Source organism: Manis javanica, chromosome 2 (genome assembly GCF_040802235.1).
Source record: "Manis javanica isolate MJ-LG chromosome 2, MJ_LKY, whole genome shotgun sequence".
NCBI classification, from domain to species: Eukaryota; Metazoa; Chordata; class Mammalia; order Pholidota; family Manidae; genus Manis; species Manis javanica.
The window spans coordinates 123,286,366-123,299,746 of record NC_133157.1 but is presented as its reverse complement, the minus strand read 5'-3'; the positions used below and the strand labels follow the sequence as shown (position 1 = coordinate 123,299,746).

General features: G+C 35.1%; 1 protein-coding gene and 1 long non-coding RNA gene across 23 annotated transcripts in view; one reads left to right on the top strand and one right to left on the bottom strand.

Moving 5' to 3' along the window:
• Positions 1–13,381, bottom strand: part of LOC140847856 (uncharacterized) — a 112,804-nt gene that overhangs the window by 51,199 nt on the left and 48,224 nt on the right. The gene's annotated exons all lie outside the window — the stretch shown is intronic.
• The window catches only part of LOC140847855 (serine/threonine-protein kinase TAO1-like), a 97,412-nt gene that overhangs the window by 61,058 nt on the left and 22,973 nt on the right, over positions 1–13,381 (top strand). Inside the window, exons 10-13 of the mRNA XM_073229310.1 lie at positions 605–686; positions 3,091–3,258; positions 5,118–5,321; positions 8,811–9,035. Of these exons, the coding sequence (XP_073085411.1) occupies positions 605–686; positions 3,091–3,258; positions 5,118–5,321; positions 8,811–9,035 (679 nt within the window). The remainder of the gene's footprint in view (positions 1–604; positions 687–3,090; positions 3,259–5,117; positions 5,322–8,810; positions 9,036–13,381) is intronic.

Here is a 13,381-nt window from a genome sequence, read left to right as displayed (position 1 = left end):
TTGATGACAAACGTTGATGGAATATTTTTTACTTACTGCCTTACTGAACTCTCATCAGTAACACTATATAATAGTATGTTACAGAATTCTAATTTAAAAAAAAATTTTACTGTTTTCTGGAACTTTTGTCCATTTGCTCAAGGACACTAAATAGGTATAAAAAATGTTCTTTCCAAAACAAATAGCGTGATGTTCTGAAACATGCTATATGGAAGATGATCCAAGGGTCAAGCAAGAAAGAGACGTGGCTAGAGAAAAGAAAAAAAAAATACTAAGAAGAATATTATCTTAGATTTGAATGCAAAAAGGAAAATGATTGACTTTCCTAATTTACCGCAACGTAGAATGAGTTGTGATACTTAAGTATGTGAGAGCAGGATTTTAAAATAATGTGTGCACATCTATCTTTGGAAAATGGTAAAGATTCATTAGTTGCTTTGCATAGCTTTTTATAGACTTACATAATGAAATATATAGTGTATTCTCTGCTTTTTTTTTTTATGATTTCTATTCTCCCTCCCACCCATAGGGACATACCTTGATTTGTGGATGTGTTTTTAAAGGAAATAGCAATATGTTCACTTAATACTTTCCTTTACAATAGGTCCCGTTCTTTTCGTAACTTTGTAGAGTCTTGCCTCCAGAAAAACCCTAAAGATCGCCCTACATCAAAGAAGCTTTTAAAGGTCAGTTATACTCTGTTTTGTACACCCAAGGAATTATTTGAAAGAATGTGTTTTATTCTTCGATTCCGAATCAGTATTAAGTATGCTGTACTGGGTTTTGCTAAAATACTAATTTCATAATACCATTCTTTCTTAGAAATTTTCTTAGTTGCTAAGTTTTTTCATTTGTTTTTCACAATTAACTGCTTTTACCATGTCTGAATAGAATATATAGTTAAATATTCAATATAGTAGTACTAAATGACTTAATTTTTATATGTGCAAGAATATATTCATGAGTTACAACTACAAATTTTAACTCATGTGGAACAATGTCATTTCAGAGGTGGCATAGTTTAACTTTGGATTTAATTTTTGTATCTACCATACTTTATATATCCATCTGTCCTATATAAAGTAATATGAAAGGAAGAGAAATGATATGTAATACATTTACATAAATACTGTGGGAAAAAAGAGATTTCAAAAGAACTGTTAAAAATGGATATCACATTTTTGTTTCCTTTTGAGAAATATGTTTTTCTAACTTAGCAATGAAAATATTTTAAAAGTAATGTGAATTCTATTCACTTTTCAATAGGTTTGGTTATCTAATTTAAATAAATTATTAATATATGCTTTCTGTTCTCAAAAATGTTTTCATTTAGAGGTTGACATCTTATTAATAGCAATAATAGTATTGTTCAATTTAATATAGTTCTTAAAACATCTAGATAAGGCATTAGAGAGTAGCAGTTGACTATTTTTTTGTGACCCTAAGGAATTCTGTGGATTTTTCACTAGAAAATTAGACTTTCAGCATGCATGTTTTAGAATTTCAAAGAAGTTGTTTATTTTCACCAACACGTAGTTCAATATGCAAGGATATTGAAAGGATCATGTACATATTCAGTAGGGTTATTTGCAACTACAGTATGTAGAAGAGCAGTATAATGTTTCAGTAACACTTAGGGAATTCTAGGCCCTAAGCACACTTACAGTCTCAAATGAAAGCCCAAAAACTAGGTATTCACAATAGCAACAAAAGGTTTAGTATAGCTATGAATTATGTAAGTGAAAAATAATCAGGATCCATTTGTAGAAAACTATTAAATAACTTAGAATTACAAGATATATTATTTTTGGATAAAAAAGACCGAATATTATAAATAGTGGTACATACCAAGCTAAGGCTCAGGAAAAGGAAGAATGTGACTGGCTTCTTATATTTGCCTAATGAAGGCAAAAGAACCTCTTTTGGTAATAACCCAGCCCACCAGGAATGGATACTTGACCTTGGGTGATCCCAAACCTGCATATGTATTCATTTACCTGGTCCATTTTGTATATTGACATTATTGGAAGTGATAGGAAGAATCTGTCAAGTGCATCCTTCCCTTTGGCCTAATCACATTTCTGTTGCAGTCTCATAAGGAAAAAAAATAAAATGGAAAAAAGTGACTTACTGTATGAAGCTATTTATCTCAGAATGAAAAATTGAAAATAATTATCCAGAATTAGAATAATGGTTATGTAATTTTGGCATGAATATCTGATGAAATATTCTGTGGGCATTATGAGTTGAAATAACATAATACTTAGAGCAATAAAAAGAGAATAATATATAGTTACAACTCTTCAGAGAAGAAATCAATTTGAGCTAATAAAGGAGGTAAAAGTCTTAAAAGAATTCAAGATCATCTCATGAACTCCAGTGCACAAGTCATCTTTCTGCAATCTGTGTGCTAACTACAAAACAAAATCTATACACGGAAAATTTCTGAGAAGACATAAATGTCCAAAAAATACCAAATGTAACAATGATAATCTTATAGTAGAATTGTTCTTTCTACTTTTCTGTATTTGATATTAAGCCTTATTAAATATTAATGGTAAAAATCACTAATACATAACATCTTTTAATCAACTGCTAGTGTTTTATGAAGTTTCATTTAAGCAACATAAAGGAACCCATTATACCCAAGGTAGTATGTTACGTAATTCACCATCAGTAAATACATTCCTGTTGAAATCTAATGTAATTCAGAACTGATAGTGTCTCCTCTATGAAACCAGTTCTAAGAATTTGTAAGCGTCTACTTAGGGCTCTAATTGGACTTAATTCTTAATGTTTACTTAGACTCTGATTATTTCAACTCTGCATTTTCATTTGGCCAACAAAGTTGTCATGTTCAAAGTTTTCATAAAAAGTACAGGGGAAGTTATGTGGGCACAGAGTGTATACATGTAAATTAAATTTTATAAATATAAGAAGTAAAAAGCATAGAATTAGATAACCATAGATTACATGCATTATCTATAATTATTTAGGATAGTAACTCTAGGGTCCAAGAAGGGATTCATTTGTTCTGAATGAAAAAATATATAGGTCTCAACCTGACTTTTGCCTTCTACTCTTAACCAGCACCGGTTTGTGCTTCGGGAGCACCCTACAACAGTGTTAATAGATCTCCTTCAAAGGGCAAAGGATGAAAAAAAAAGAGTGCTGGACAATCTGTACAATCGAAAGACGAAGAAGGTCCTTTCCCAGGAGGCACAAAAAGGGCCAGCAGTAGAAGCACAGGACGAAAAGGTAATAACTTAGAAACGGCTCAAGTATTGGGGTCTCTTTATTGGCTTCTTTCCTTATGGAACTTTTCTTGCCAAGAATCTTTTATATCAGTGGTTTCCAGATTGTGTCTTCACAGTGATTCTCTAAAGTCCCAGGTGGAGAAAAAGGTTTTGCATTCTTTAAACCAAACTCTTGGTAGTGTACATTAGCATAGTAAAGCTCTGTGAAGTCTTTTTATTAGAGAAACCTGTTCAACTTTTATTTAATCTAGTCCCTTTCAAAATTCTGGTCTGCTGAACACTTTTTTGCCTGATTGTCTGATGGCATGGGACACGCTTTTGGAAGTATCTGAAATTACAGGCTTTAGAAGTTGACGGTGCTCACAGAGAAGTCATTAGAATTACCAACCATTCTCCTTATCTTGTGTATTGTATAAACCTTTCCCCCAGTGCCTTTTGTGTAATGTCTGATAAATGTATATTAAATTGGAAATTTCTTGCTTTTTTAAAAATAAATAAATAAATAGAATAAATAGAACAGGTGACTTAGCTAAATTTATCCTGGGGGAAAAAATTACCAAGGATTCTTATTCTGTTACTAAGAACACTTCATTCTTTTCAGTTGTGTATAGGGATTCATTCCTCTACATGGTTCTAAAATACTCTTTTTATAGGTAAGTAAAGTAAGGCTCAGAGTGGTTAACTAACTTACTGTAGAAGCATATGGGTTTGGATTCATATATTACTCTTCAGACCAAGTTGTTTCCATGTTGCCATGTTTCCAAATTTGCAGTAGAAATGTTACAGAACTTCCTCAAAGGAAAATATAAAGCTTATGATTTGTGGAGCTATCTTTTTTAGTCCAAGTATTTTCTGTTTTCTTTGTTCATGTCCCAATGCCAAAGCTTTGATTTTTTTATTGGTTTCTATTGAGAAAGATCCCTGCATTCTGAAAACAGGAGTAGTAGTTACTTTTCTTTTTAATAACACTACATAATTAATGAACTATAAAATAGAAGACTTTCTTACATACAGCTTTGGTATTTTTGATATTGTTTTTTAGTTCTAACAGTAGTCACTAGAAAACTGGGGCTATTTTAGGTATATGAAATACTTTAGTAAAGTGAAATTAATAAAATTCTAATGTCATTAAACATTAGAATAACAGCAACTTTTTATGGCTGTGGATGTAAGAAAAGATCCTCCATATACCATGGGTCTGTATTTATTATTCTGCATATCTTAAAGAGTTTTGGCATGGTAAGACTGTAATATTGGTGCCCAGATACCAAAGTCTGCCGGGTTTCTTGGGAAGAATAGTCTTCTAATTATGATCAAATATATATACAATTTTTAATTTTACATAAAAATAGATAGAAATTAATATTAAATTACTTAGTGGAAGAAGTTTAGGCCAAAGACTATATTCTGAGAAGAAAAGAAATATAAAAGGCTTCAATAAAAAATAACTAAAAGGGATGTTTATAGGATTAAAAAAAGAGGTTGGGGTTTGTTTTCACCATTGGAATCATTGAGAAAGCAGTATATATCCCATGTATACCTGTGTATGCCCCATGAGATGTGTAGTAGAAATGGATTTCAAAATAATGTCAAAAATTTTAGAGAAAAGACTACACTTTGGAAATAACTGAATTGATTAGCTTTTTCACATGGTTGGGCTTTTTGGTATTTACTTGTTGGTCATTTTTTTAATCTGTCAACTAACAACTGATAAACTTTCTGGTCTTGGCAAATACAAGGAAGTTCTCAAAATAGACCACTAACATTCTGAAGACTGTGTGCGCCAAGTGGTGTGCTAGGTGCTAATAATCAAGAATTCAGGAGATAAAGATATTTGAATCTAATACTCTTTTCCCTCAGGACCAAGATAACGATGTTGGACAGACAGGAGCAGTGGATAATATTGGAAGTCATCAGTCTATTCCCCATATGTCCAACAGGACCAGGAGTCAAAGCGGTAGGGTTAACATTCTTCCAGATGCCTCAGATAACAAGAATGAGCTACACGTGATGGAGGGAATCCACACAGTCATGTCTAATAATTTTGCCATCTGTCCAAAATCTGTGAGTATTTGGATTTCAGTGAAAAAAATTTCAACTTTGATAACTAATTTTCCTAGTCTGGTTAGTTTAAGAGTTTGGGGTTTTTTTTTTTTCCTTTGATGTATCATAAGTTTGGAACATAATTTTAGGCAACTTAATTTAAAATGGCAAAAGGCTTTTTAATTCCCAGTTTAATGTCTGCATTTAGGAAACATGTTTTGAGAATGCAAAAAGAATATTTTTTAAATCTTAGAATAAATAAATACCATATAATGTATTATTTGAAGTTACTTAGATGAAAACGAAGGTATTTAAAAATAGTAAGTATACAACATGATATTAATGATAATGGTTGCCTTTGGGACATGGAGAAAGGTTTACGGTGGGTGCTAATGAAAAGTGATTGTTGCGTTTTCCATAATGTTTACATTTAAAAAATAAAAGTGGGTGTAATTGTAGAAAATTACAACTTCTCAGTTTAGGAAATGTGGATGTTTGCTACACTTTCACATGTAAGATATTAAATTTTCTTGAAAACATTGGAAGGTCAGGTAACTCCTTTTCACAATTGATAGGAATGCTTCCTTTTTAACTTCACTGCTTTCAGTATTACCAAAAGTTACTAGGCCCAATAGCTAAAAGATGGAAACAACCCAAGTGTTCATCAACACATGAATGGATAAACAAACCAGTGTGTGTGTGTGTGTGTGTGTGTGTGTGTGTGTGTGTGTGTGTGTGTGTGTGTGTGTGTGTATCTACAATGGATTATTATTCAGCTGTGAAAAGGAACGGCATTCTAATATATGCTACAATGTGAGTGAACCTTGAAAAAATGCTAAGTGATATAAACCAGACACAAAAGGACAAATATTATTAGAATTCCACTTATACGAAATATCTAAAATAGGCAAATTCATAGATTAGAGGTTGCTAAGGGGCAAGTGGAAGATGAAATAAATATTTTTATTTATTTATTTTATTATTTTGGTATCATTAATGTGCAATTACATGAGCAACACTATAGTTACTAGACTCCCCCTATTACCAAGTCCCCACCACATACCCCAGTACAGTCACTGTCCATCAGCATAGTAAGATGCTACAAACATGTACATGTCTTTGAACATGATGTTTTAATTTCTGTGACAAACACATAGGATAAAATGGCTGAGTCATACATAGGGCATATGTGTGTTTGACTTTCATAAGAAGCATACAGGTATTTTATCTCAGATATGTCCTGCAAATATTTTTTCTCCATCTGTGATAAATTAAAATTTTTAGTTTTAAAATCCAATTCAAACAACCCACTAAAAATGAGTAAAGGCCATGAAAAAGCTAAAAACTTTTCCTCTAAAATCAGGAATAAGACAAGGATGCCTACTCACAACACTTTTATTCAACAGAGTATTGGAAGTCCTAGCTACATTATCAGGCAAGAAAAAGAAATAAAGACACCCACACTGGTAAGGAAGAAGTGAAATTGTCATTGTTTGGAGATGACCTGATACTACATAAAAAAAGCCCTAAAGACTCCACCAAAAAACTATTCAAATTAATATATAAACTATACCTCAATTTAAAAAAATGTGTTAAAGACTTGAATAGACACTTATCCAGAGAATATATACAAATGGCCAACAGCACATGAAAAAATACTCAATATAATTAGTCATTAGGGAAACGCAAATCAAAACTACAATGAGTACTACCTTATAGCCACTAGGATGGCCAGCTATTTTTTTGTTGTTGGTAAGGTATCATTGATATACAATCTTATGAAGGTTTCACATGAGCAACACTGGTTACTACATTTACCCATTCTATTGAGTTCCCACCTAACACCCCATTGAAGTCACTGTCCATCAGCGTAGTAAGATGCTACAGAATCACTGCTTGTCTTCTCTGTGCTATTACTGCCTTCCCCGTCTCCCCCCTCTACACTATGTGTACTAATCATAATGCCCCTTAATCCTCTTCTCCCTCCCTTTCCACCCACCCTTCCCACCCCTTTCCCTTTGGTAACTGCTAGTCCCTTCTTGGACTCTGTAAGTCTGCTGCTGTTTTGTTAGATGGCTAGCTATTAAGAGAGAAAAACAAAAGCAAAGATGGAAAATAACAACTAGGGAGCACGTGGAGAAATTGGAACTCCTGCTATATATTGCTGGTAAGAATGTAAAATGTCAGCTGCTGTGGTAAACAGTTGATGATTTCTCAAAAAGTTAAACATAGCATTTCCCCATGACTCAGCAATTCTACTCCTAGATATATACCCAAAACAATTGAAAGCAGGTACTTAAACAAATGCATATACACAAATGTTCATAAAAGCAGTATTCACAATAGCCAAAAGGTGGAAACAACACAGAGGTCCAGCGACAAATAAATGGATAAACAAATGACAGTATGGGCATAGAGTGGAATATTATTCAGCTATAAAAAGAAACGTAGTACTGTTACATCCTATACAATATGGATGAACCTTGGAAACATGCTAGGTGAAAGAAGCCAGATACAACAGTTCATGTATTATATGAAACATCCAAAATACATAAATCCGTAGACAGAAAATAGATTGGTGGTTACCAGAAGGGGAGATGGGGGAGCAACTGCTTAAAACATACAGGGTTTTCTTCTGAAGTATTATATATGTTTTGTAACTAGATACAGGCAGTCTTGCAGAACATCATGAATATAGTAAATACTATTGAATTATTTTAAATGATTAATCATACATTATGTAAATTTTGTCTCTAAGAATCCAGTTTGTGCATTTTTTTCTTTATAATGGGGCAGTGGTTGCAGAATATCATGAATATACTAAGTGCTACTGAATTGTTCATCTTAAATGATTAATCTTACATTATGTGAATTTTGCCTCTGTTCAAGAATCCAGTTTGTACATTTTTTTCATTACAATCAGTGTTTTTTGTGTCCTACCCAAGAAATATTTGCTGACCCCAAGGTCATGACAATATTCTGTGTTTTCTCCTGCTCTCTGATTCTGGATTTTAGGTTTATGTCAAGTGACTCTTTACAAATTAATTTCCTTGTATACCATGATTAAGCATTTATTTATTTTGAATACAGAGAACCAGTTGTTACAGCAGGATTTGTTAAAAACACTTTCCTTTCCTCTTTGAATTAACTTGACTTTTTGGTAGTAAATCAATTCACTGAATATATGTGGGTCTGTTTCCAGATTTCACTGTGTTCCTTTGCTCTATTCAGCGTGTCCTTATACCAATACCACACTGTTTTGATTACCGAATTTAAATCTACCAACTTTTCATATCCCCTCAAAATTTTGGCTATTCTAGGTCCTTTACATTCCCATTTAAATTTTAGAACCAGCTAGCTTGTTTGCTTTTTCAGATGAAATTTTATTAGTAGCTATTGAGTGGGATCTCCTACATGAATTATCTACTTAGTTGATAGTAGACTGGTCTAAGATGGTTTTGAAAGAAAAACGTTTTGCTTTATTTCATTCTTTCCTCTCCATTGTTGTAGGTTACAAGGGAAATGCCAGAACATGAGCTCAGAGAACACATGTCTGACTGTAAGAGGATGACGCAGCAACATCAGAAACAGCTGATGACTTTGGAAGATAAGCTAAAGGCTGAGATGGATAAGCATCGTCTCAGATTAGAGAAAGATGTTGAAACTCAGCGTAACAACTTTGCTGCCAAAATGAAGAAACTTACCAAGAAACATCAGGCTGCTGTGGAAAAAGAGGTAGCTGACCAGTATTACTAATGTATTTATTCTAACTTGTGGCTATTTCAAAATTAACCAAGATGGCATTTTGATGTTAGGGTATCTGTTCCCCAGAACCAAGCAAATCAATTGGGGAAAGGGAGAAATATTTATATAATAGGTAAAATATCAAGTGCTGAGTCGGGAACCAGTAGATATGGAATTATGTCTGGATACCTTGATAGTTTTATCATGTAACAGTGGTTAAAGTCAGGTAGATCAGATTAAAGATGACGACGTGAGAGGTGAGACAGAGGCCTCCTCCCAAAACCACATATAATATGAAACTATTGTTAATACAACTAACCCTAAAAGATCAACAGGAAAGAAGGCAGCACCAGACTGCTTACACCTGGAGAAAAGAACAGACCTCAAAAAACATAACATACCAAAGCCATGATCTGGGGGGACCCACACTCTTCTCCCACCCCAGCTCACTGGCAGAAGGAAGAGAAATTGAGTGGAGACGGGGTGGAGGCCTAGGACTGCTGAACACCCAGCCCTGGAGATCTGCTGTGGGAACAAGAACCTACATTGCATGGTGCTCTGGAGATTAGTGGGGTTGGAAAGCTAAGACAGGAGGAATACTTGGACAGACTGAGATTCCAGCTGTTGTGGAAAACAGGGATTCACATCCAGCTGATCTGAGACAAAAGAAAGGCAGGCAGTATGAGAGACTTCCTAACAGTGAGAGGGCTACTAAATGGGCAAGGACTGCACAGGGACTGCTGCTCAGGAAAAACGACAGGTAGACAAAATTGTCCAGGTGCACTCTGCCCAGCAGGTTGGGAACTTTTCAGGAACTTCAGGCACTCCATCCCCCTGGCTGGCTATACAGCTCTGAGGCCTTCCACCATGATATGCAGCCTGCTGCACCTTCCAGCAGGCTGGCACTGGCTTACAAACCAGCTGCCCCTGCCCTGGCATCAGTCCAGCCAGAGGGAGGTCCTGCCTACAGCAGCTACAAATGTAAAGCATAGAGGGTTACACCTGTGTGTTCAGCCGACTAGTCTGGCTGTAGAGAGATGCACAGTAGCCGGGAAGCAGGAAACAGCTCTTCCCAACCCCCAGTCACCAGCGCCGCTCCACTGAGACCCCTGACATCACTCCACGGGCTAAGTAACTCCAGAGTGTATGCCTTCAGGGTCCTAGAGGGTGCCACATATAAATATGGAATGTCAAAGAAACCTGGTTCAAACAAAAATCCCCAAAACACCAGAAAAGAGGTCAAGTGAAAATGAACTCATCAATATTCCTAAAAGAGATTAAAAAAAATCATAAACACATCCACGCAGGTACAGAAAAATACTCAAGAATGCAGGACCAAATCCAGAACAGAGATCCATTCATTACGGAATACAATGTGGGGATTTAAAAGCAGATTAGATATGGTGGAGGAGACGATAAATGAAAAAAATTGAAGAAGAGGAATGCAAAGAAGCTGAGGCACAGAAAAAAAGATCTCTAGGAATGAAAGAATATTGAGAGAACTGACCAATCCAACCGGAACAATATTCGTATTATAGGGGTATCATAAGAAGAAGAGAGAGGAAAAGGGAAAGTGTCTTTGAGGAGGTAATTGCTGAAAACTTCCCCAATCTGGGGAAGGAGATAGTCTCTCAGGCCATGGAGGTGCACAGATCTCCCAACACAAGGGACCCAAGGAAGACAACACCAAAACATATAATAGTTAAAATGGCAAAGATCAAGGATAAGGACAAAATATTAAAAGAAGCCAGAGAGAGAGAAAAGATCACATACAGAGGAAAACCCATCAGGCTATCATCAGACTTCTCAGCAGAAAACTTACAGGCCAGAAAGGAGTGGCAGGATATATTTAATGCAGTGAAGCAGAAGCAAGAATACTCTACCTGGCAAGATTATCATTTAACATTGAAGGAGGAATCAAACAATTTCCAGATAAGCAAAAGCTGAGAGTATTTACCTCCCACAAACTGTCTCTGCAGTGTATCTTGGATGGGCTGCTATAGATGGAAGTGTTCCTAAGGCTAAATAGCTGTCACCAGAGGTAATAAAACCACATTAAAGAAAGCAGAACAATTAATTACTAAGCAAATGCAAAATTAACTAAACTATCCCAAAGTAGCTTAAGGGATAGACAAAGAGTACAGAATATAATACTTAATATACAAACAATGGAGGAGGAAGAAAAAGGAGGAGAAAAAAAAAAGAATCTTTAGATTGTGTTTGTAATAGCACACTAAGTGAGTTTAGACTCTTAGATAGTAAGGAAGTTTCCCTTGAACCTTTGGTAACCACAAATCTAAAGCCTGCAATGGCAATAAGTACATACCTATTGATAATCACCCTAAATGTAAATGGACTGAATGCACCAATCAAAAGACACAGGGCAATAGAATGGATAAAAAAGCAAGACCCATCTATATGCCACTTAAAAGAGACTCACCTCAAACCCAAAGACATACACAGACTAAAAGTGAAGGGATGGAAAAAGATATTTCATGAAAACAATAGGGAGAAAAAAGCAGGAGTTACAGTACTTGTATCAGACAAAGTAGACTTCAAAACAAAGAAAGCCACAACAGCAATGGAGGACATTACATAATGATAAAGGGGTCAGTCCAACAAGAGGAGATAACCATTATAAATATCTATGCACCCAACACAGGAGCACCTACATATGTGAAACAAATACTAATGGAATTAAAAGAGGAAATAGAATGCAATGCATTCATTTTAGGAGACTTCAACACACCACTCACTCCAAAGTACAGATCAACCAGACAGAAAATAAGTAAGGAAACAGAGGCACTGAGCAACACATTAGAACAGATGGACCTAACAGATATCTACAGAGTGCTCCACCCAAAAGCCGCAGGATACACATTCTCCTCAGGTGCACATGGAACGTTTTCAAGAATAGATTATATACTAAACTACAAAAAAGAACATCAGTAAATACAAAAATATTGAAATTGAACCAACCATCTTCTCAGACCACAAAGGTATGAAACTAGAAATAAGTTACTTAAAGAAAACGAAAAGACCCACAAACCCATGGAGGCTTAACAACATGCTCCTAAATAATCAATGGATCAATGACCAAATAAAAATAGATCAAGCAATGCAAAATCTGTGGGATGCAGCTAGGGCTGTGCTAAGAGGGAAGTATATTGCAATACAGGCCTGCCTCAGGAAAGAAGAAAAATCCGATATGAACAGTCTAAACTCACAATTAACAAAACTAGAAAAAGCAAAACAAATGAGGCCCAAAGTCAGTAGAAGAGGGACTTAATAAAGATTGGAGCAGGCTGAAATAAAATCGAGAAGAATAAAACAATAGAATCAATGAAAGCAGGAGCCGGTTCTTTGAGAAAATAAGCAAAATAGAAAAACCCCTAGCCAGACTTATCAAGAAAAAGAGTGTCTAGAAATGAGAAAGGAAAAATCACTATGGGCACTACAGAAATACAAGGAATTAATACGGTGAAGAATTGTATGCTGAGTAACTTGATAACCCAGAAGGAATGAACAACTTTCAAGAAAAGTACAACCTTCCTTGGCAGACCCAGAAAGGAACAGAAAATCTGAACAGATCAATTAGCTGCAGCAAAACTGAATTGGTAATAAAAATCTACCTAAAAATAAAACTCTTGGACCAGATGGCTTCACTGCTGAATTTTATCAGACATTTAGTGAAGACCTAATACCCATCCTCCTTAAAGCTTTCCAAAAAGTAGACAAGGAGGGAATACTTCCACCCTCATTCTATGAGGCCAGCATCACTCTAATTTCAAAATTAGGCAAATACACCACAAAAAAAGAAAATTATAGACCAGTATCTCTGGTGAACATAGACGCAAAAACACTCAAAAAAAATCATAGTAAAAAATATATCAAACAGATCGTCTATCATGATCAAGTACAATTTATTCCAGGGATGAAAGGATGGTACAACATTTGAAAATCCATCAGCATCATCCACCACATTAAATAAAATAAGGACAAAAAGCACATGATCATCTCCATAGAAGCAGAAAAAGCACTTGACAAAATTCAACATCCATTCATGGTAAAAAATATCAACAAAATGAGTATAGAGGGCAAGTACCTCAACATAGTAAAGGCCACATATGACAAACCCAGAGCCAACATCATACTTAACAGTGAGAAGCCGAAAGCTTTTCCTCTAAGTCGGGAACAAGAGAAGGATGCCCACTCTTTCCACTTTTATTCAACATAGTACTAGTGGTCCTAGCCACAGCAATCAGACAACACAAAGAAATAAAAGGCATTCAGATTGGTAAAGAAGAAGTTAAACTGTCACTGTTTGCAGATGACAT